The following is a 25,334-nucleotide window of genomic DNA, read 5'->3' as shown; positions in this document are numbered from 1 at the left end:
GAAGAAAATAATACATTGGAAAAACTCTTTGATGGAGCTCAGCATTGTCTTATAAAACATCTACATGATTGACTGAATTTTTCATATTTCATCCTCTTCTGGTGTTCCGTGCCCACACCAGCATCTTATTTTGTGCCTGCATCGAACAGTCCACATCTGGCCATTTCAGGTGAAAGTTTCTAACTGATTTCATATTAATTAAAGGTGACTAAAGCACTTAGAAAAGAAGATGATCATCACATATTTAGTATTTTCTTTTTTCTTTAATCGAAAGTGCAGGATTTTCAGAGTGCTTTTGTGACTTCTTAGAATACATAAAGTCATTAATACAAATACCTAGTGTGTAGTATGGGCCATGAAATGTTTACTACTATTATTACATTGTATACTTATATATTATAATACATATTCCCAAATAATTGGTATAGTTTTCTAAATAAGATGTCACAATGCAAAGAGTAATCAAGGAAGGGACTGGAAATATTAGAAGTGAAATTTAAAAATATAAAGCTTCTATGTAGACTGGCAGTCCTTTAGTTTTCAAAAAAGTGAAATATAGTTTAATGATTGGAGGTGACACCAACATTAAAAACAGTGAAAGAAATAAGCTATTTTCATACTTCATTGAATATTCTGAAGATCAATTCATGGAGAAAGATGAGAAAAATGGAGAACTATCAGAATGGGGGGAGAAATTTTGGAAAATTGTTTGGATAACTATAACTAATACCAAGTCCATAAAGGTTGATATAATTTATTTTTTTAAGAGTTATTTATTTATTTGAGAGAGAGAGTGAACATGCAAGCAGGGGGAGGGGCAGAGGGAGAGGGAGAGCAGAGCTCTCCCACTGAGTGTGGAGCCCAACACAGGGCCTGATCCCACGACCCCAAGATCATGAGCTGAGCCAAAACCAAGAGTCAGATGCTTAAGCAACTAAGCCACCCAGGCGCCCTAAGTTGATATAACTTATTAAATAACTTTTTTCTTGTGCCAAAAGAAACCTAGGTTTATCATGGAAAATTTTTAAACTAAATATAAGAAAAGAAAAGTCCCAAAGATACTACCTAGAATTCAAACCCCTAAGCCACTCAGACATAACACTGTAAATATGGAGTGTATACAAAGCTAGTCTTTTTATGCACAAGTATTACTTTTTTATAAAATGGGATAATATTCTCTATCTGTGTTTTAACCTTTTATTTTCACTTACTGCAAATATTTTCCATGTCATTAAATATTCTTCTGTGACATACCCTTTAATGACTTCATGCTTTTCTATCATATAGCCATACCATAGTTTATTTTTCCAATCCCCTATTATTGGATATTTGAAATACTCCACTCTTTTAAACAGATCTTCAGTGAACATATGTAAATACATTTTTGAGCACATCTATGATTATTTCCTTCTTTTCTTGCATAGAATTTTAGAAATTTTTGATATAAGATATGTTGAGCTAATTGAACATGAGAAAAAAATGAAAGGAGAGGAAAACATTCAACATAAGAGTAACATTTCCCAGGATCTTATTTACACTGCCAGCATCATGTCCCATAGGACCAGTAGAGAGTGAAATTTAAAGTTAGACTGGTAAGTTTCATAAATAATGCCTTTTGTGGTATGCAATAAATAGGGTTATAGGAAATTTTTACATTGCCAAAAAATTATGCCTAACAGCAGACATGAATATACTTCCAAAGTCATCTGTGCCTCTAACATCTATGCTTAGCATCTGCAGAGGGAAAAAAAACAAATGAGAAACACCTAGGCCCCCTGTGTGAATTTTGAGGGCTTAGTCCAAGTGCTCACTGCTTGTGTGGGGCTCACAGAAGGAGGGGTCTTCCCACGCTCCAAGCAGATGCTATTGGTGTCCTACCCAGACCTTCTTTATATTTATAATTTTTTTAAGATTTTATTTATTTATTTGAGAAAGAGAATGAGAGAGAGCATGAGCAGGGTGAGAGGCAGAGGGAGAAGCAAACTCCCCACTGAGCAGAGAGACCAACTCAGGGCTGGATCCCAGAACCCTGGGATCATGACCCGAGCCGAAGGCAGATGCTTAACCAACTGAGCCACCCAGGCGCCCTCAGACCTTCATTTTAGTGCTGCTTCACCCACGGCCACAGGACTACTGCAGGTGTGGGCTGCAGAAGGCTCACGGCTACAGACTTTTCCAGAGGACTGGCCTGAGCTGATAGGAGCTACTTTGCTGGAGATGTCTGGTAGATTATTCTCGGAAGGGGGTGACCCATGCTGAGCGACTGAAAGATCCAGGAGAATAAGAGCCCAGGTCCCTTGCTTCTGGGTGGGCAACTTCTGTATTATAATTCACACTCCTGAGCCCCCATGGGATCAGGCTGAGACCACATTTCAACTTAATCTTCTTTCCCGGTCTTACCTTGCTTTCCTCACCTTCCTGCAGTTTCTTCCTGTTCTCAGTAAATCACACACTCAACCACCGCCATGTTGAATTCTGCTTATAGGGAACATAAGGCTGAACAGTTGCTGTTTTATACTGAAAATCAAGAATAAATGCCCTTTCTGAATTTTTTGTCTGGGAACCAGAATTTGAATGTTTGAGCGCAGTTACATCTTTAATCCTGGTGGTTCTTTAGAGATCATAGTGCTTTTTCTTTCCAATGGCCTTCAAAAAGATTAAGAGGAGAAAATTCAGTGAATTTCTCATTTTGCTCATATAGACACCAATATGTAATTAGAGGCTCTCCTTAGAAATCTTACAGAAGCTTTGAAACTCTTTTCTCTTCTACCTGCTTTAGCTCACTAACATATGTAATAAAATATAATTCAAGGTAGAGATAGGTCATGTAGGTAGAAATAATCCTTAATAATATCTCTTTAATCAACTGGATGTATTTTATTTTCTAGGAAATAGAAGTTCAAAGAAAGCATTTTCAAGTGAAATTGCCTGTATTGTCACTATTTAGAAACAATACTTTTTCTATCATCCATTTCTACACATTCGTTAGCCAGGTTCTCCAGGGAGTGAGATGTTCTCTCAGTTGGAGAGAACATCCAAGACACCGCCAATTTCTGCTTATATAGTACAGCAATTGAGATAAAAATTCTCCTAATGGGGTATTTTACTCATGGTGCACCAGAGAGACCATTTTTCTCGAGATTGCAAAAAAAAATGTCACTCTAAGGAACGGGAGACCTAGGGCCTTCAAGATGTCAGGGATCCTGTCACACTACCGTCCGTTCAAAGCCTTATCCTTGCACCAAACATCACATATCAAAAATCTATTTAGAGAGAAAGCAACGCTAATGGATATAAAAATACAGAAGTAGCAATTTAGGTCAACTTTATTTTTGTTTCTCCTCTAGCAGTGGTGATCAGAAAGGATTTTCAGTAAATGCATAATATTCATTAAATTTAGAGGATATTTAGACATTTTCAGTTTTAGAAATCATTTTAGAGGCATTGAATCCCATAGATTCCAAATGGTCCAACAGAGAAAATATGATTTTTTTTTAAAGATTTTATTTATTTATTTGACAGAGAGGGAGAGACCAAGCACAAGCAGGGGGAATGGCAGGCAGGGGAGAAGCAGACTCCCTGCTGAGCAAGGAGCCCTATGTGGGGCTCAATCTCAGAAGCCTGGCATCATGACCTGAACTGAAGATAGCTGCTTAACCAAATGAGCCACCCAGGCTCCTGAAAATATGATTTTTTTTTTTTATTTTGAAATGTCAAAACCCTAAATGACCTCATTTTTGAAACTCAAGGAAAAAAAAAATCATTTGCCCTTACCATGTAACTCTAGGAAGGAAAAGTCATTCCACACTTTGAACACCAGTGTGTCCTTTATCTTGTCTTGTAATGATGTAAGTTTGTTTGAATGAGGCCACTGAAAATAAGTAGCTGTGGTTTTCTCAAAAGAAAATTCTATCTAGGACATGGCAGGCACTGGAGACGCTATTTTAGCAGCGAAGACTTTTTTAGTATAATCCTTTTAACTTGGTAGTTATAAAGGTCATTTCTATTTGAAAATTAAAGACTTCATTGGACTCCAAAATATCCTCATATTTTTAATACTTTAATAAATTATCTTCATAGAGTAATTTGCAAACCAAATAACTAGGCAAGTTGAAAATTCCCACATGCTTTGAACACTAGATGTTTGTTTCAGATCATGTGAAAAGATAGATAGATATCTATATATAAATTCAACATATTTACGTAAGTTAAAGAATAATAGAGATTTGAGTTGCTGGGTTTATTTTATGTCTTTTAAAGTTGTCATTCAGGACACTGGGTTAGTAAAATTGTAGAAAATTGCCTAATCTGAATTATAACAAAGGCTTTATAATATTTATAGCTATATCTTTATTTAAAAAAAGGTATATAAAAAATTTTTAAACATAATAAACCACACACACACAAAAAAGGCCCTCAGTAATCTTGGAGATACTGTTAACATTTTTGGTGTATGTCCTTCTAGCAAGTAGATGCATATATATTTTTCTTTTAAAAAATATTAATTTTTAAAATGATTTCACAATCCTAATATTTTCATGTGGTTATAGAAATGCCTAATGAGACATCAGTAACACTCCTGATTTTCTATTCTTAAAATACAACTGTAAAGAGAAAAAAGTAAATATCCAATGTATCGAATACAAAATAATATGTGACATCTTTAATGTCCACATGCAGTATTTGAACATGACTTGCTTTAGCATGTTGGGGAATGCAGAAGCATTTTACTGTGTGCTTACTATGTACCTGGCACCGTTCTGAGCCCTTTCATGTATTAACAAACTTGCATCTTAAAATATCTGTATGTTTTGGTTACTGGGATTATTCCCACTTAGCAGATGAGGAAACTGAGTACCAGGAGATTCGATTTCTCAGCCAGTGTCACACAACCAGTAAGGAGCAGAATTGGCATTGAAATTCAAGCCATCTAGCTCCAGGACTCATGTTCTACAACAGCATATCTAGAAGTCTGATGTGTAGACCAGGGCATCCTGAGTCAGCATGTCTGGGGTGGGGAGAGGCTCAGCATCTCTCACAAGCCCCAGGTGATGGGATAATGCCATTCCACGGAGCATACTTTGAGTAGCAAGGGTATACACTCTACCCCATTGTACTACCTCAATAACAAAACTGCAATTTTCTGGTAACCGTTAATAAGGACTATGCTTCATTCCTCTTTCTGTCCTCTATAGCACGTTGCCTGGATAACTAAGCACAGAATATTAAGACCTTTACTTTAAATGGTTGTAGCATCCTTTGAATTGAATTTTTTGTCGAATCAAATGTTAGGATTCCCCCCCCCTTTATATCACTGGATATTATATTGTTCTTCAATAGTAAGGTTTATATATGTGGGTTCCATTTGATTAGTTTGCATCCTGGCTTCTGGCCAAAATTCAGTTCCCCCAACTCAAAAACTTCTAAGGCCACATTAATTCACTAAGTGTTCATTTCTACCCTTGGAGAAAGTTATGATCTAAGACAGAGAACTTGATACCCCAAACCTTACTCAACCCTCAAGGCCAAAATTTCTGTTCTGAAGAGTTCCCTGTATCATCTGTGTGTGTATTACACAAGTGAAGGTGTGTTAGTGGTCTTCATATCACTTTGATGTTGAAAGGGAAAGCTGTTTAGTAATACCATAATTTCATTAATTCCAAGAGGCCTACTTTTTAAGTTGTCAGACTCTTGTGTTCTTATAAGTGAGCTGGAATGTATCAAAAATAATTTATTTCCTTATTCAGTGTATGGCACTGTAGGCATCTTTGATGGGATTTGATTATTTGAAAAGAAAAAAGGTTTATATGATCTAGTGTGGATTTCACCGGTAGGATAACAACAGCAAAAATTCAAGCTGGTACAACTCATAAGATTACTGTGTTTAACTTCAGAGAAAGCATTGGGTGTCGTTTAATCTATTTCTAAGACAGAAGCTTGATACTTCATCCATGGTTCAAGAACTTGGCGCTAAAATCAAAGATGAGTTTTCCTGGTCATTTTGGATTCTCTTTAAATGAAAATCTTGCTCCTCAAATAATAATTTAGCAAAATACCAACTTGTAGAAACAATGGTTTCTCACAATCCCTGAACTTTATAAGCATCCAATAAAGTAGGAAGAGAAAATTTGCCTTTTTGGAGATGGCCTTTAGATAATGACACTTATCCCTTTATTTCTATATACAGCTCTGGAGTTTACAAGGCATTTTATTGGGTGCCCGGGAAAAAACTGAGCCCTAACTAGACAACACATAATCCCCATTTTTATTTTGTTTCTTTAAAGATTTATTTATTTATTTGACAGAAAAAGACACAGCGAGAGAGGGAACACAAGCAGGGACAGACGGAGAAGCAGGCTTCCTGCTGAGCTGGGAGCCCGATGTGGGGCTGGATCCCAAGACCCTGGGATCATGACCTGAGCCAAAGGCAGACGCTTAACGACTGAGCCACCCAGGTGCCCATAATCCCCATTTTTAAAAGAGGGAACAGTTGCTTATCATGGTAGATTGACTTGCCTAATACCGGTAAGCAAAAAATGGAACTAGAGTCTTTTTAAATGAGTTCTCAAGAGAAGACCATATATGAATTTGAGTTGAAACTATTCAAGGATTGGTTCAGTCTCACTGCTTTTACAAATCTCCTCCATATCAATTTTTCAAATTTCAATGGATTCAAATAAGGAGCTTTGGGTTCATCTGCCCAAAACAGCGCTACATCCAGAAATTTGAATATTATAGTCCATGCCAGGCCCCTACCGTAGGGACTGTAAAAGTGTGAATCTCAATGACAGTTTTTCACTCTCTAGAGTAAGGCTTCTTAAATTTTACTGTGCATACAGATCACCTGGTGATCTTGTTACAACGCAGATTCAGATTTCATTGTTCTGAAGCAGAACACAAAATTCTGCATTTCAAAGGAGCTTCCAAGCAATGCTACAGCTACTGACCTGTAGGAACAGATTCTGAGTAGCAAGACCCTCAGATTTAAGCATCTATCAGAATCACCTGGATCACTTCTTAAAGCACAGATTGCTGGCGTCACCCTGAGAGTTTCTGACTGAGTAGGTCTGGGGTGAATTTGCATTTCTGATGAGTTTGTTAGTGATGTTGATGCTGCTCGTGAAGGGACCACACGTTGAGAACCAATGCTGTGGAGTCCTACATCTGTGTCTCACTTGGGGCTCTCCCCGTGTGGAATTAAAAAGCCATTATTCCATCAACTCTAAAATGTCAGCTTTATCACAGGACCCCAGTAGGGCTCCAAGAGAAACTCTTTTCTCAGGGAGTTGTCCAGAATCTGTTTTGTGAGTGATTGACCGCAGTCTCTGCCAAGTGATTTGGCTTAATTCAAAAGATATATTCCCACAAGATGAATGTTAAGGGTGGTTGGTCTAAAATCTTTTTCTTTTTCAAGTAAATGCTTTGTTTATTGATATTCCTTTTCATCTTTTTTTCAAATATGCATATTCATTTTTTTCTCATATGTGGTCACTTTATAGATAACATTTTCATTTGTAACATTATACGGTGAGTGATTTTCCCTTTTGCTTGTTTTGTAAAATCTCCCTTTCCATTATACAACATCCCTGCCTTTTCCTATTCTTAACAAGGAAAAAAAAAAAAAAAAAACCCAGTACTTGAAGATAGATATACAAGGATGTTTGTACAAACATTGTTTTCTGTAGGTGCAAAAAGTAGAAGGAAGATTAGCTGTCCATCCAGAGTACACAGTATTGCATCCATTCTGTGAAATGGTATGTGGCTTTTAAAACCGACTGTTGGCGTCTCTGATTTCCTGGCCCAGAGCAATGGCTTGAGTAGTGAAGTGTCCACACAATATTTTTTTTGCAAAAAGACATCACAAAAATTCCTTGTATGGTCTACATTCATTTTAAAAAGAAAAATTCATGATTTCTGCCCAACTATAAAGAGTTCATTTCTTCTGATTTCTTTGGCAACTGTATCAAATATTTCTAATAAATTACAATGGGCAGGAACGATAATATATGTAACATATATAAAATTGTGTCTCCCTTTAATCTCTTTCTAAATAAACTGCCATAATTCTGAATTACATGAAAATTCTCTGCAGACAAGAGCAGCATCTTCATTCACTCACCGATTCATTCATTCAAAAAAAATTGTTTTCTTATGGTAACATAAAGTGGTTCTTTAGTTTCAGGACCTTGTCATTGACAGTGTATTTAGTGATTATACGTGAGCGGAAAACAAAATGCAGATTTCTTCATTTATTCATTCAATTAAAAAATTTTTGAACACAACTTTGTCAGTCACCATGCTGGACATTATATACTATATATTATATATAATATATGTAACATGTTAATTATATATAATATATAACATATGTTATTAATAACATATTAATTATATATAATGATGAAAAAAATCAGATGCTCTCATACGCCTTACAATCTGGAGGACGAGACTAACATTAATAAAAATTCACACATATACATGTAAACAGCTGTTACAAATGTTTCAACGAAGATACCATGTGAATGCTGATGACTTTTTATGTGATCAAAACTGAAGTCAACAGATGAATTTATTCAGCTCCTTAAAGCTGTCTTCTGTTTCTAACTCACTCTGGTAGATTCTTCACAATATAGTTTTGCCATCATTTATTATAAAAATTTTCAAACATAGCCAAATGTTGAAAGAATTGTGTAATGAACATCTATGTATCAATCACCTGGATTCCACAATTTAAATTTTGATGCATTTGCTTTATCACATCTATATCTATCCATCCCTCTATCTATTCATTATTCTATCTTATTTTTTAATGCATTTCAAAGTAGGTTGCAAATATTAGTATACTTCATCCTGAAATGCTTCAGAGTACATACATCGGGAGGTTTTTAGAAATTTTTTTTAAAGATTGTATTTATTTGTTTGACAGAGAGAGACACAGCGAGAGAGGGAACACAAGCAGGGGGAGTGGGAGAGGGAGAAGCAGGCTTCCCGCCGAGCAGGGAGCCCGATGCGGAGCTCGATCCCAGGACCCTGGGTTCATGATGTGAGCTAAAGGCAGACGCTTAACGACTGAGCCACCCAGGCGCCCTAGAAATGTTTTTAATTCCTTAGAAATATGCAGTAGATACATTATTTAATTTCATCCAGGTAATATGAATTCAAGGTACCAATTTTATGTATGGTTGAGGAAGTTCTATCTTTTTTTTTAAGATTTTATTTACTTATTCATGAGAGACAGAGGGAAAGAGAGAGAGAGAGAGAGAAGCAGAGGGAGAAGCAGGCTCCCAAGGAGGAGGGAACCCGATGCGGGACTCGATCCCAGGACACTGGGATCATGACCTGAGCTGAAGGCAGACGCTTAATGACTGAGCCACCCAGGCGCCCCAAGTTCTATCTTGAGGGAAAAGCCCACATCTGTCCTAAGTGGACTGGATTTCTACATGATGACATTATAAGACTTGCTCTTGATATTCAGTAAAAGCTGATGACCCTGCCCCTTACTCACCTGGTATCTGAATCAAGATGCTGTCATCCTAACCACTACATGGAAGGGATTATACTTTTTATGTGATTCAGGCAGGACAGCATGACCCAACACCTCCAATAGTACAATAAATATTTGGTATTTGAAAGACCCGTTACTTACTATACTACCCTCGCAAATAAATTCCCCAAATCCTAGTTTTCTATTGCTTGATTGTCAGATCCAAATTTTCAATGCGCTGGATGGAAATCTTTTCAACTGGTGTACCAAATGGTATCACCTCCTTCTGCAAAACTTGTAAAAGAAAACGGCCTTCCCAGTAATCCTCTTACTGATCCACTTGTGTTATATTTTAAAGTCACTTCTGTTCATTTTGGAAAGTGGAAGGATATAAATTTTTTTTAAATAAAATCTTGGTTTTAACAAGTCCGTTATTCCGTTTTGAAGGAAAAATATTGTAATGCTTCTATTTGGCCACTAGAGGGCAGGCACCTACTACTGTAGTTCATTCTGCACAATTTTTCTCCACCTAAGCAAAATCTAGTGCAATTAACATACTATCTTCTGAACCTTCTTTCCTTGAAATTTATTTAATTGGATCGCAGGAAGCTCTCCATTAAATTGGGAAAACTGAAATTTCTTGTTCTTTTGTTTCTATCGCAATTTGCAGTAAAATATGAAAGTATTTCATGCTTATTTTATTTAAACTCAAAAAAGAATATTTGAGCAAAGGCTAGGCAGAAATAAAGCCACAGGGGTTGATCCCCACTGATTCTTTTGATCTGGACAAGGAATTTGGTTTTTGCATTTCAGCTCGCATATCTATAAAGGGGAATTATTCAACCTTTCAGTGATAATGTCAACACCTTTCTTCTAGTATTTTATTACTACTATAGGCATTTTTTGTTTTTCAGTTCTTGTGTTTAGCTGTTCTATTTAACTCATTTAGCTTTTTATTTATGAATGCCTTTTTAGTGTAACAGAGTAAACTCTTTGAGAATGATGTTCACATTTATACATCTCTAAATTTCAGCTGCAAATTAAGTTACCTTTGTGGTTCCTTAAAAAGTTGCTATTAGCATAGAATTCAGAGTGAAGTAGGGCAGCCGTGAAATTCAGACTTTAGATTCCAACACATATTCGAACGCCAATCCTGCTATTAACTGGGTGGCCTCTAGCAAGTTATATGACTTTTAATAAAGTCTTTAGTAAAGACCTTTTTTAAAGATTTATTTATCCATTTATTTGAGAGAGAGAGAAAAAGAGAGAGCACAGAGGGGCAGAGGGAGAAGCAGACTCCCCGCTGAGCAGGGACCCTGGGATCATGACCTGAGCCAAAGGCAGATGCTTAACCAACTAAGCCACCCAGGCGCCCCTAGTAAAGACCTTTAATAACACCTTGGATTTCTTTGCTTTATAGTGGAGTTGAGCAGGCAGCCGACGCAGGCTGCACTGAGGCTGGTGTGTCTAACACCATCTAGCACTCGCTGATCTACAGCTGCTTCTATAAGCACTCTCCATGAGGGAACAGTCGATTAGAATTTGTACCTACTGCCCTTGGTTAACATAGTATTTTAAATATCAGTCTGATATATTTGCCATCATAGATTCCCACTAAATTAATAAATAAAATTTGTTTCCGGAATATCATAAGAGACACCTGACAAGTATCAAGCAAAAAAAAAGAAAAAGAAAAAACTGTGGAGGAGCCCCCAGATTCCTTAGCCCAGCATTCAGCCCTCGTCACTCACCCTTTGTTCTCCACCTTTGTTGGGCCCCGGGGGCGAGGAGGTGGGGCATGGCGGGCTGCCGGTCATTTGGCCCACTGCATTTCCCAGCATGCCCCTCTCGCGCCACCATTGCTGTGGGTGCATTGCTCACGCTGATACAGTCTCCGAATTCTAAACAAACCCTGCTCCTCCGAGCAGAGCGTACAGATGGGCAGCTTCTGGGCCAAATGTGGTCCGAAGATGTGCTTTGTTTGGCCTCAGTGATTTAAAATTAGGAGCTTTCCCACATACACACACACAAAATTCGTTTTCCAGCTTTTCTTGAAGCCTGGGCAATAACAGGCTGAAGCTGAGTGGCAGCCGCCCCTTTCCAGGAGCTCCCACTCCAACTCTGGCCACGGCCCCACTTTGCCCTGTTGTGTTAAGTCTGGTCAGTTTGTTCATTTCCATCCTTTCCATTAACAGCCTATTCATGTACAGTCTGAGGGGCGCCTGGCTGGCTCAGTCGGTGGGGTGTGCGACTCTTGATCTCGGGGTTGTGGGTTCAAGCCCCACGCTGCGTACAGAGATACTTAAAAATAAAATCTTTAAAAGACTGTAGTGTGTGAATAGCGCCCCCTGGAGTTCTGCAGTGCAATCCACCTTCCTGGAGGCAGGAAGCTTACCTCAAAATCCAGCACCAAAACTTGGTGGTATCTTTATCCTCAGTTATAACTGTAACATGTTTGCCTGTATGTTTATTCAACATTTATCTGCCTTAAAAAAAAACTCTCTGAATTGATACATTATGTCAGTTTCTGGGATGTAGGGCTTTGTCTTGCATAACCTTGGTAAGCAGAGATTTATTTTTCCTTCAACCTGACTCAAGATGATTGAACCTGGCTTCCCAAGGGTGTACAAGTACAAGGAATGCCTGCAAACCTGATACAAGGCGAAAATAGGCTTGCTGGATTCATTTTGAACACACTTCCAGCCTGATACCCCCAAGACACTAAGTTTGGTTGCCAAAAAATCCACACACTATTGCCTTCTTGAAAGCTGGCCTGCCATCACCTCTTTTTTCCTCCGTCAGAATTTTCTTTTACCCTATCTTTCTGCAGAGGGCTAATTTTAGCCAGCTGTCACATTGAGAAAAAATGTGATTTATCTCCCACATGGTTCCAGAAATCTGCCTGGATATAGATGGGGAAGGTCGGATGCCAATGGAACAGGAGTACCCTCTTCTCGTGTCCCAGGCAGCTGAGTTTGGTGACCGCAGGCTGGGAGTCTGGGAGGCTGGGAAGGCTGGGAAGCTTTCTCTTACCTTACTTTAACCCAGAGGACCAGGCCCAGTTGATGACTCTGCTGATGTCCCAGGGCCCTTTCCCACATTCCCTTTACTTCAGTCCATCCTTTGCAACGTACATGCAACTCCTTTATGAATTTTGTGGCCAAATATCTATGATATTTCTTCTCAAGTGTCCCACAAACCCAAATGCCTGCAGGAGTGAGACAGGTAAAGCCTAAATGAGTAAAGAGGAAATCATCCTCAGAGGGATAGAAACCACTCCATTCAAGCCCAGCGTGGGGAATGCAGGTCCAGCATTGCCAATCTGATTTTTCAAGAAAAGCAAGAAATTCGTTTTATTAACATAAAATCTCTTTCATTAAAATCTTTGGCAACCTTGGGTGAGCCAAAGAAAACATTTCCGTGTGCTGTGTTTGGACCCCATGCCTCCAGTTTACAATTTTTTTTTAAGTTTTATTTATTTAAGTAACCTCTACCCCCAGTGTGGGGCTCGAACTCACAACCCGAGATCAAGAGTCACATGCTCCTCTGACTGAGCCAGCCAGGCACCTCCACTTTGCAATTTCTTGGTGAACAAAAAATATGGAATCCCTCCCTTTGGCATAATGCTTCTAGGGAGAATTTTCCTGAAGGATGTAACTTAAGAATGCAAGCAGAGTAGGACTTACCCATCCAAAGTCGCCATTTTTTTTCAAAAGGCAGTGTTCTACCATGGTGAGTTCCGTAGGCTGGCTCATTTCCCCCTTTAGGTTCCTGCCTTCCCCACTTCATTCCCAGCCACGTGTCCCAGGGCTCATCGCTTGCACTTCAATACCACTAGCCATGAGCAGGCCATGGTTGATAAGTAAGGGTGATTTGTTGAATTGAGATAAGTTCTGCCATCATGGGAAGCAGTTTTGGAACTCATGTTTTAACGATGCTTTTTGGGGACAGAGTCAAAGCCACTTGTGACGATCATTCTCATCTTACATTTCATAAAAATGTTTTCATATGACCTTCTGCTGTCTGTAATTACATGACAAAATATCACAAGGTTGGGCTCCAAATGACTTCTAGCTATTTCCTAATATATATTTTTTTATGTACTACCAAGTAGAACATTGGGATAGCCATTGTCAGTAATGTCTGCCATGAACCCGGATGGCAATTCTAAGAAAAGTGTTGCAGGGCATTTCAGAATTGAAATGCATCATTGCAATGGTATGTGATGACTACTGAGGCAATTATTTTATAAAGACCAATGCTTATTCAACAAACATTTACTAACATTTATTCTACATAGAACACAGTGGACTAGCTGCTGGAAGGAATGGAGTGGAGATTTCATAAATTCCAGTGCATTTATTATTATTATTCACTGGTAGTATTGTACAAACTTAAAAGCTTTATTTATTTTAGACATACCTATTCACTCTGTGCCAGGAATTTTCTAAGCATTTTATAACTATTAACTTATTTGATCCTTTAAACAACCTTACAGTGTACATAATATTATGACACCCAGTACAGACACATCTTCATCTATACATATGAGGAAATTGAGGCAGAGAGGTAAGTGACTTGCCCAATACTACACTGCTAACAAGTGGCAAGGCCAGGGGTGCCTGGGTATGCAGTCCATTGAGCATCTGACTCTTGGTTTTGGCTCGGATTGTGATCTCAAGGTTGTGAGATCGAGCCCCGCATTGAGCTCTGTGCTTAGCACAGAGTCTGCTTGGGATTTTTTTCTCCCTGTCCCTCTGTTCCTCCTGCTTATCCCCTGCCCTCTGTCTTATATAAGTAAATAAATCTTTAAGATAAGTGGCAAGGCCAGATTTTGACCCCAGGTAAGTTTGACTCCAAAATCTCTACTTGAAACCACTGTACCAGTTAGCTACTGCTGCATAACAAACAACTCCCAAATTCAGTGGCTTAACAACATCAACAGTGACTCACTATTTTTCATGAGTCATTTGGTTAGCTAGGTAGTTCCCTCATGTGTTTGTGGTCAGCTGGGCCTGACTGGCCTAAGAGATCCTTACCTAGATGACCCAGCTCTCCTCTATATGGTGTCTCATCCTCCACAGCTGTAGCAGGGGTCTGAGAAAGAGGGAAAATTCGCAAGTACTTTTTCAGTCTTCCACTTGCAGCAAATTTGCTGCTGTCTCATTTGACCAAAGCAAATCACATGGTTATATCCATGTGGGAGGGCACTACAAAGGGGCATGGGCATTGAAAGGTGTACAGATCGGGGCTTTTTAATATAATTAACCTACTGGGGTCATGGTTCAACACCATGCTATTTTTACCCTGCTTTCCAGACAGTTTCAATTTGGTATTTCAGACCCCAGATGAGTTGTGAAAATGCTAAATCAAATGTAGCCTTGTTGGCTTAGGAAGGTCATAAAAGAACAATAGAAAATGTGGAAAATGAAATGATGTTTATGATTCTAGACTGATCCTGGGGAAACACCGTCAGAAGTTCCAAGTGAAGCCAGGACAACTCCAGCAGAAAACGGAGTGAATCACACTACATCCCTGGCACCCAAACCACCGTCCCAGGCTCTCCACAGCCAACCAGCTCCAGGTAAACACTCTGAAAAGAGAGTTATGTGACATGACTAAGAGCCTCCAGTTTATTTGTGCCACTCAAAGAGATAGCATGAGCAAAGATGCAAGGACATAGGAGGAGCTCCAGAAATGTGGAATGAATGAATGAATGCCAAGAGAGATTCATGAGTGCTCATCTGGTTCTGATGATAATTTATGAAGCTACAACAAACCATCGCCCAGATCTCCATGTCTATTTAGTGATCAGTTATAATCCATGTGGGGACAGGGTTTGTGAAGGGTTCTTCATGCAACTTATAAAGAGCTATGCTTGACAAGCACGTTCTTAGCTCTACTTTACTCTTCCAGTCTCTGCCAAGAATTCCTTTCCATCTTTCTCCAACTGAGTTTTCAATGGCCTTAGGTGTCCACCATGTGCTGAGCACTCTTTTCAGCCCTTCAAGTGGATTGACTCATTTCACCCTCATGCCAGGGCTATGAGGGTAGCTTCTGTCATTGTCCCCATTGGGCAGAGGAAGAAAGTGGTTTTAAGATGAAGTACTTCCTGAAGGCCACATAGCTAGTGAAGAAGGAAGTCAGGATGGACACAGTTCCCTATGATCCCAGTTCTTGCTTTCAACTCTATTCCTACCAAAGGTCCACTCGTGTCTCACTCCTTAGAAAAATCCTTTCATTTCTGTGCAGCTAACTTTGACCTTTGATCTAAGACTGCTTTAGGCAATTCTCTCTCCTATGTATGTCCCCTTTCCCCAGTAGATGGTAGGCTCCCCAGGCTTCAGTTTCATGCTTCCTTTGCACAGACCTGAGGAATAGCGTGTCCTGGATCACTTTTTGTTGAATGTGTTAATATAAAGTAAAGAAAAGGGAGAAGAATTTCCTTCCATGAAGTTATGTCTTCCTTGTCTCCTTCCTTCCTCGTCCTACTACAGCATGGCAGTGACGAAATCCAGATTTTTTTTTTGTTTGGAAGGGAAAGGGCATTTCTCATGAGGGAGAGTAAGATTTTTAAAAGAACAAATCATTTTGAATTTGTATCAAGTGTGCATGAACTGGGGCCTGTGCTTTTAAGAAGGTTGTTGAGATCAATAACAGTAAGAAGATGATTTGATCATAAAGAGTGATATTTTCAAATGAAGAGTTTTGTATACCAAATACAAACATTTTGAGTGCTTCTGGAATATAAATAAGTCATTTAAATATGTGAGTAAATATAGTCTTGTGCTTTGAAGAGTAAAAGAAAATTTGGCATTTTAGCACTTGATTTTTTTAACTTGATGTTTTGAAATAATTTGACTTACAGAATCACTTTTAAAAATGGCACAGAATCGGGCGCCTGGGTGGCTCAGTTGGTTAGGCGACTGCCTTCGGCTCAGGTCATGATCCTGGAGTCCCAGGATCAAGTCCCACATTGGGCTCCCTGCTCGGCGGGGAGTCTGCTTCTCCCTCTGAGCCTCTTCCCTCTCGTGCTCTCTATCTCTCATTCTCTCTCTCTAATAAATAAATAAAATCTTTAAAAAAAATGGCACAGAATCACAAAACTCATCTCTTCTTCCCTAGTGTTAACATCTGTCAGAATCATTGTGCTGTTATCACACCAGGAAATTAACGTTGGCACGGTACTTGGAACCGAACTACAGACCTCATTTGAACTCCACCTGCTTTCTACTAATGTCTTTTTTTTTTTTTTAAGTAGGCTCCATGCCCAGCATGGAGCTCAATGTGGCGCTTGAACTCATGACCCTGAGATCAAGACCTGAGCTGAAATTAAGAGTCCAACACTTAACCAACTAAGCCACCCAGACGCCCATTTACTAATGTCTTCTTATTGCTCCAGGTTCCAACTTAGGATCCCACATTGTGTTTAATTGTCATGTCTCCTTAGTCTCCCTGAATCTATGACAGTCCTTCAGTCTGTCCTGTCTTTTATGACCTTGACACTTTTGAAGAGTACTGGTCAGTTCTTTTGTGCAATATCCCTCAGTTTGGGTTTGTCTGATGTTTTCTCACGATTAGAGTGAAGTTTTGCATTTTGGGTGAGAATATCACAGAGACAAAACTGTCCTTCTCACTGCATCATATCAGGGGTACCTGATGTTAGTATTTCTCATCATCGGCAATGTTGGAGCACTTGGTTGAGGTGGAGCCGGCCAGGTTTTTAAACTGGAAGTTCTCATTTCCCCTTTATAGATAATAGTGGTCTTGGGGGAGATGCTTTGAGACTATGAAAATATCCTTTTTTTCCTTCAACTTATCTGATAATTTTGGTATCGCCCAGTGGATCTTGCCTGCCTCAGTTATTACTGCCTGCAGGTCCCCGTTTGATTTTTTTAAAAGTCCACTTGCCATTCCTGATCTTGCCAAAAGGTGGCAGTAGCATTGTTAAAATGGAATTTGTTGACCGTTTTGATTCAAAGTGGAGGGACGTCCTTTCTGTCTGTAAATGGAGCATATAGACTTCCATTTAATTAGGTTTGCCTCCAAGTAACAAAATGAAGACATTGCTTCCAAGGGGGTTTTTTTGCGAATGATTTTCTCCTAGAATTTGTTATTTCTCCATAAAGAGACTTAGACTCAAGGGCCAAACTTCGTTGTTTTACGGGAAGAACACACTTTTTTTTAAGTTAAAGGAGGATATTTCTTTTGTCTCTTTATTTCAGGTTCTGTAAAGGCACCTGCCAAAACAGAAGATCTTATTCAGAGTGTTTTAACAGGTAAATGCCACCCTCTTCCCCCATGGAATTAGGCAGGTGAATATTAGACAGCATAAGTATTTAGAGAGAGATTTCCCCTCATCTCTGAAAAATAACATCATTAATATTTCTTTTCTGAAAACATGCACAGATAAATAATCCTAGTTCAAGCCACATTACACAATGTAATCATGTCATCACAGAGAAGTAACCATATTTGGTGGATAGGACTCTATTTGTATAAAAATAATATAATTTCATAAGATATCGATATTAGAATCAAAGGATAGTTTCATACTGGAAATATGACCCAGGGAACAGGAATACATACCTTCCCAAAGTGCCGATAATTAGCCGTATTTTAGAAATGCAGAATGTGAACCATTTGGGACCACAAAATACAGAATGTTTAAGAACTATGATCCCATTGGAAAATAATTTATACTTGGTTAATTCCTTAAACTAGTGGGACCAAAATTGGTACATGATTTCTTTAACACAACGAGCAGCATGTAGCAGAATCTTCGAAATGTTTACAATATTTGGCCCAATACATAGAAGAAAGGCAAACACATGTTCACCAAAAGCAGCACTCTTGGTGATAGCCAAAAACTATAAACAACCCAGATGTCTATAAACAGTAGTGTAGATAAATAAATTGTGGTGTAGTCACAGAATAAAATAGGGTACAGCTGTAGGGATAAATAAGCTATGATCATACACAACATGGATAAAATTCACATGCACAATGTGGGGGGAAAGAGGCCAGACACAAGAGAGCACATTCTTTGTAATTCCTGCTACGTACAGCTAAAAACAGGCAAAATGAATCTGTCTGTTAGAAACACGGATTCGGATTATACTTGGGAGGGGAGAGAGAATGCAAAACCCAAAAAGAGGATCTCCGGGGCACTGATAATATTCTGATCTTGATCTGAGTGGTGGTTACGAAAGTCTGTTCGCTCTGGGAAAATGTATAGGGGGGTGGATTTATGATTTATGTGCTTTTATGTGTGTATATTTCACCAATATGTAAAATCTGCATCAAATAATTACTTGAGGAATGTATTAAAACATGTTCTAAAAGATTTAATTCCATGGGCAACAATATAATGTTAACACATAAAACAGGAGACAGTCCAATGTTATTTTAAAATACATAAATGTGTAGGAAAAAGGCAGTGGATATGAACCAAAGTTATTAGCAGTGAGGATCTCTGGGTGGCTTGTTTATGAGTGATACTTGTTTCTTTATGTAAATGAACATTCCCTTTATGCTTAAGAGCCTATTCAAAGAATAGTCTTTTATCCCAGACTTTTAAAAAAAATAGTACTTTCTGTGGAATTTTTTTTTTTTTTAATTGTAGGTTGGAATATCTTGAACCCTCTTGCTAAACCTGCTGTTGCTGGAGTGCTCTATACCATTTTAATGAAGTGGGATTGAATCTGATACCCAAAATGCAGCAATTCTTTAGGCTTATAAATTCTTAGTATAAGTTATTATGCAACCATAATGAGTCCATTTAGGCCTGAGGGAAACCATTAGATAAATGTACCTGATTCTCTTCCTGGCCTCTTTCTCAAAAGGAATCGAATGTCAGGAGAATAGATACATTATAAAAAAGGGGAACATGTTTCAATTGCTTAACGACCTTAGCATTGAAGCACATGAATTATTATTCTGATTTCAGTGTTTATCCACTAGATTACTCATTTCTATTCAGGTCTGTTGTTGTTCATGGCATATATTATTTCTGAATCTCCTGACAGTTCTAAATATTTATGATAACATATTTTTGTTCCCAGAAGCAGAAAGTTCAAACAAAAGGATGGAAACATGTGAACTGTGACTTAAGTTAGGTCCAAACAAATGGTAATTCATTGAAGTTAAGACACCATCAGTTTGAAGGCACCCCACTATTCATGGATTGCTAAGAAAGAAAAGCACCAACAAGTTGTGATTGTACAAAGCATCTTAATTTCAGAAATGTTCACGTACTTTAAAATGCGTATTCTAGAATTGATGAACTATGTTGGTAAAATACAGAACGTTTTAGGGTCCAGGTCTGTCACATTACATGTTTTCTAAGCAAGGGATTAAATACCTCATAGTAATGGATGCTACCACTAACCCTGATGGTGCCTTTGGGCAAATCCCATCAAGGGGCCCGCGCCCCACTGCGGTGCTTTTTCCTGCAACACTGTTGTGATAAATCCAACCTACAAAGTCTATGGTGTGAAGAGTGCCCTTCGAGACAGTGCTGTATGTATGATCATTTGTTAAGCCTCAACAGGTACACTGCCAGAAAGTGTGTTCAGTACTTTGCATGATTCTTTCATTTCGTCATCACAACAACCCTAACAAGTAGTGGAAATATTGAGGTCCTTAAAGTGGATCCTGTTGGTGCCCATCCCTTTCCCATCTGGTGCACCCATGCCCCAGCTGTGGTTGAAAGTTGCTGCTAACAGCTCATAGCTTCCCTTTCTCTTGAAAATTGCCCTAAGCCCAGAGGAAGACCCCTCACCAGGGGGTTATGCCTTCCCTCCCTGACCTCCTCAATGTGCAAAAGGCTGGTCTTCTTGCCTCAAGGTGAGACCCACTCTGTCATCCTCCAGAGCTCCCACCCACAGGCAGAAGCCAGGCTCCTGCGGAGACCATACCATTGCTCAGCTCCTTCCCCTTCCTTGTCTGCTGCACTCTCTTCCTCCCCCTGAGCCCTTCTCAGTAAATCACATACACTAGAATCCCCCTCTCTCAGGCTCTGTTTCTAGGGAAGCCAAACTTTCCAAAAAAATTATGAGTTAAGAAACTGGGTCTTTGAGAAATTCAGTGACGGAATCACAGAAGTTAGCAAGTGCCAGCCTGGAACCAAGATACGTTTGACATCCAAGCTCTGCTCAGAAGCTCCAGTTGGCTGGGATCAAACAAATATTGCCTGAGAAGCAGGTTGCTACTCCTCTTTACATCTGTGTTTGCAGTCCTTCCACGTCTGTTAGCTCTTATACTCATTTGTTGCAGAAGTGGAAGCCCAGACCATCGAAGAGCTAAAGCAGCAGAAATCGTTTGTGAAACTTCAAAAGAAGCACTACAAAGAAATGAAAGACCTGGTTAAAAGACACCACAAGAAAACCACTGACCTAATCAAAGAACACACTACAAAGTATAATGAGATTCAGAATGACTACTTTAGAAGGAGGGCAGCTTTGGAAAAGACAGCCAAAAAGGACAGTAAGAAAAAGTAAGTTGAGTATTTCTGGTTTGTTTCATAGTATGAAGGAAAAGAGTCCTTTACGTGGATTTCTCGGTATTTTACACCATATTTTGGATCCAGGGCAAGAAGGAAGGCCACCTCAGCTCGGTTTTGCTTGTGGACTAAATTTCTTTATTTGCCTGCCTCCTAAGAATAGATATTGCAGGAAGTCCTACCCTTGGGTTCTGGCCTGTGGGCCCAATACCAGTTGGCTGACTTCCCATATTACAGCTGCCAACCCGGCAGGTATACAATTTTGCTGTGTTCTAGAACCTAGTTGAAGAGGTGACTTGTTATAAAAGAGCTGCCTTTGCTGAAACCCACAGAGGCTTGTACAGGTAACCCTTGTGTTTGGGTCTAGGAGTCCCCATAGCCCCATGTACCCGGACCTTGACAAGGAGAAGCGTCTCTCACACATTCATTCAACCAACATTTATTGAGTGCCTACTGTGTGCCCTGGGGACACAGCAGTGACCATGACCTTTGCAGTTATCACCCATAAGTAGCTAGCATGGCAATGCAGGGAACTACGTGATCATGCAAGCCACCTGCCAGCTGAGTCAGATAGGCTCTATTCCACCCTTTCTTTCACTTCCTTATGGAATAATCCTAGATTGATGCTAGGTTAGAGAGAGGTGTAAGAGGCAATTTCAGATCCACGTTGTGGCATACGATTGAATATGTGCTTAACTTAACGGCACAATCAAAACCCAGTAGTTGGGTTTTATAAAGATTTTATTTATTTATTTGAGAGAGAGAATGAGAGATAGAGAGCACGAGAGGGAAGAGGGTCAGAGGGAGAAGCAGACTCCCTGCCGAGCAGGGAGCCTGATGTGGGACTCGATCCCGGGACTCCAGGACCATGACCTGAGCCAAAGGCAGTCGCTTAACCAACTGAGCCACCCAGGCGCCCCAGTAGTTGGGTTTTAAAAAGCAACAGCATCACTATTTCTTAGAATTAGAATAGTCGTAGAAGCCATCGAGGTGAACTGCTGCCACTTCTTCAGGGAGGAAGCCAAAAGCTCAAGACATTTACACAATTACACAATTACAATTACATAGTTACACAATGGTTCAGGCAAAGCTTGGCCTAAAACTTCTAAATTTCTGTTGTAGTGATGTGTATGTGTTTGTTTATTCACATATTTGTTTACCTAGAGGTCATATCCTGAAAACTTCTAATAGAGTATGGAAGTAATTCATCGTAGAAGAGATATGTAAAAATCCTATGAAAATAGAAAAAGGGAAGCAACACACATACACACAATCTGAGTGGCTACCAGTTATCAAGACCCACTGTCCAATATGGGAGTCACTAGCCACATGTGGTTTTTGAGCCCTTGAGAAGTGGCTCATGGAAGTTGAAATGTGCTGTAAGTCTAAAACACATACTAAATTTTAAAGACTTCATTTAAAAAAAAAGAATATAAAATAACTCATATTTTATATTGACATATTGATTTTACTTTAATTACATGTTGAAATGATAATATTTTAGGTATACTAGGCTCTATACAATGTGTTATTAAAATTTGTTTCAGGGCGCCTGGGTGGCTCAGTTGGTTGGGCGACTGCCTTCGGCTCAGGTCATGGTCCTGGAGTCCCGGGATCGAGTCCCGCATCGGGCTCCCTGCTCAGCGGGGAGTCTGCTTCTCCCTCTGACCTTCTTCCCTCTCATGCTCTCTCTCTACCATTCTCTCTCTCTCTCAATGAATAAATAAAAATCTTTAAAAATATAAAATAAAATAAAATAAAATTTGTTTCACTCACTTCTTTTTACTTTTCAGGCTAGCCACTAAAAATTTTAAATCACATATGTGGAAAAAATCAAATACGTGGCCCATGTTATATTTCTACTGGACGGTATCAACCATTTAATGTAATTTCTGTCCTTGAACACTGAATTTTAGCTCTTAGTTTCTGAGAAAAGGGAATATGGGCTAGATATTTCTCCTTATCTGATTAAAGCAAACTTGCTTGTTTTTCTAAGAGAGACAAACATTTTCCTGGTATTAAATTACAGAAGAATTCATCTCATGGATCTTATACAGTCAGTAGTAGAAAACAGGGGATAATGTCTTCAACCCTGTTTTTACAGAAGATACAGAAATACTGTTCCCTTCGTTATTTTTTTATACTTTTCTTCAAAAAATAAATAAACAAAAATCCCTAAGCATCTAGTATCAAAAGAGGTACATCAAGAGAAACTTCTTTTTAAGAGGCAAAGCACTGAGGTCCGTCTCTCTCCCATCACCTTTGATACACATTAAAATCCTGAAAATACCTCAGAGTAATAAATGGAAATTATTGTCCATTAGGTTAGTTTCTTATTAAAATACCCACTGCCTCAATTGAGATTTCCACATCATGGAAAGAGCAGATCATTTAAAGATGGTTTCTGTCCAGACACGGGCATGCAGTGTTTGTGTTGTTTTTAACAACACAGCCTTTGCCTTACTCTAGATGTCTGTCCTTGGATGAGCTGCTCTGGGCTCCCCCATACTGTGTTCTTAGGCAGATTGTCTCACTGAACCTCAGTTTCCTCAAATGCAAACTGGAGATGGCCACACCTACTTGATGGGTTGCTGTGAAAACCAGAAGTAGAGAGTGCCTGGTAAATGTTGCATGGTCAATAACTGTTGACCTGTGGCCTCTGCTGTGGTGGTTGTGGTGGTTGTGGCTGATTAAAAGGATGCCTTTATGTTCTGGTTACACTGACTTCCTGCTACCAAAGACAATAAGTGTATCTCACGTTCATGCCAAGATGGAGGTCACCTTGCTGATGCTACTTATTGTGATATTGACAAATCATTTTGTATTCATGCCAGGATGGAGGGCCACCTCAATGCTGCCATGCCATTCTGATGTATCAGATGCCCTGAGCCTTGTAGAATGTTCATTCTCACTTAGCATTGCACATTAAAATGCAAATAGAAACTTTTGAGGGAATTCTGCATCCCTTATTTGCCACAATAGGATCCTAACACCAACTTCAACCAACTGCCTCTCCTGAGGTACCATCAATGCTGGCCTCAGTCAAAGTGAAAGCAACAGGAATTAGGGCCAGCTGATTCAAGAAACTTCCACCTGTTCCGCCTGGCCACAAGCGAAAAATATGGAGGCAGAATCTGATGTGCTAGATATCTTAGGTGGTTTAGTTTTCTTTCTGCAGAGGTTTCCATATGAATGAAGGAAACAGACCTGCTCTTAGTACCCCATTCCCAACACCATCTCCTTTTCTGTGTGCCCTAAAAAAAGTAAGAGCACAAAATCTGAAGGAATCACACTATATGTTTTAGCACAATAAGTTAGTGAGAATTGCTTTGATTTATTTCAAGATTACTCCTAAACTTCTCAAAATCTGCATAATTCTCTGTGAACAACTCAAAGAAAGTCACTGTGCACAGAGTAAGCACTCAATAAGTATTTTTCAATGAACTCACGCATCCTCCTTTCTCTTGTAACTTAACCCTTTGGAGGAAAGTGCCATTTTAGGTAGAGCTATCCATGAAGTTTGTACATCTCCCAAAGAAACATTTTAATAATGTATCTTTGCTATTAAAAGATGTCAAGAAACAGAACATGTCAGCTGGGGAGCGGGGGGGTCTGCACATGCTCTCTGTTTTCTATCCATATCACCCAGATGCAAAATTCAGCACCTCTTCAACTCTCCTGACAGAATCCAATCAATGTCGAGTGTACTGAAGTCGTTACAGGACATAAGTAGCCGAGAATTACATTATACATGTCTTGTTTAAAAATTAAAAGATAAAAGCCTTAAAAGATCCTTATTAGACATTGTTTTTCCTTAGACTGGGGTGGGAGGATTATCATTCTCTCCACCACTACCACAGGGTCCCCAGCCTCCTGGCTTTCTTTATTTGTCCCTACATGAAATCTCACAATGTCATCCACTCTGTGTTTGGAGACCCTCCACTGCTAAGCTTGTCCTTAGGGTATCAGCCTCTATCTCAAGTGGTTTGTTAAAACATTTATTTCCCAACACAGCACTCTATCTAGGAGGAACTGTGGTATGCAATGTTCCCTCCACCTTGTTATGACCCGCCTGTTTTGTGAGTCAAGCTCTGTGTCTCTGCAGATCAGATCCCAGCAGTCCTGACCATGGTTCATCAACGATTGAGCAAGATCTTGCTGCCCTAGATGCCGAAATGACCCAAAAGCTAATAGACTTGAAGGACAAACAACAGCAGCAGCTGCTTAATCTTCGACAAGAGCAGTATTATAGTGAAAAATACCAGAAGCGAGAACATATTAAACTGGTAAGCCCGAGAAATGCTGTTGTGTTTGTGTAGCTGGAACGCTCTTTTCTATGGAAAACTC

General features: G+C 39.3%; 1 protein-coding gene across 7 annotated transcripts in view; it reads left to right on the top strand.

Annotated features, from left to right (window-relative positions):
• The window catches only part of PLCB1 (phospholipase C beta 1), a 714,547-nt gene that overhangs the window by 590,372 nt on the left and 98,841 nt on the right, over positions 1 to 25,334 (top strand). For 6 of the 7 annotated variants that reach the window (XM_027621223.2, XM_027621225.2, XM_027621230.2 and 3 more), the window contains exons 24-27: positions 14,936 to 15,068; positions 17,710 to 17,763; positions 20,762 to 20,981; positions 25,093 to 25,273. In XM_027621223.2, coding sequence (XP_027477024.1) covers positions 14,936 to 15,068; positions 17,710 to 17,763; positions 20,762 to 20,981; positions 25,093 to 25,273 — 588 coding nt within the window. The remainder of the gene's footprint in view (positions 1 to 14,935; positions 15,069 to 17,709; positions 17,764 to 20,761; positions 20,982 to 25,092; positions 25,274 to 25,334) is intronic. The other variant, XM_027621224.2, reaches the window with a different exon arrangement.

The sequence above is a fragment of the Zalophus californianus genome, chromosome 8 (assembly GCF_009762305.2).
Source record: "Zalophus californianus isolate mZalCal1 chromosome 8, mZalCal1.pri.v2, whole genome shotgun sequence".
In the NCBI taxonomy this organism is placed as follows: Eukaryota; Metazoa; Chordata; class Mammalia; order Carnivora; family Otariidae; genus Zalophus; species Zalophus californianus.
This window is presented reverse-complemented; position numbering and strand designations above follow the sequence as displayed.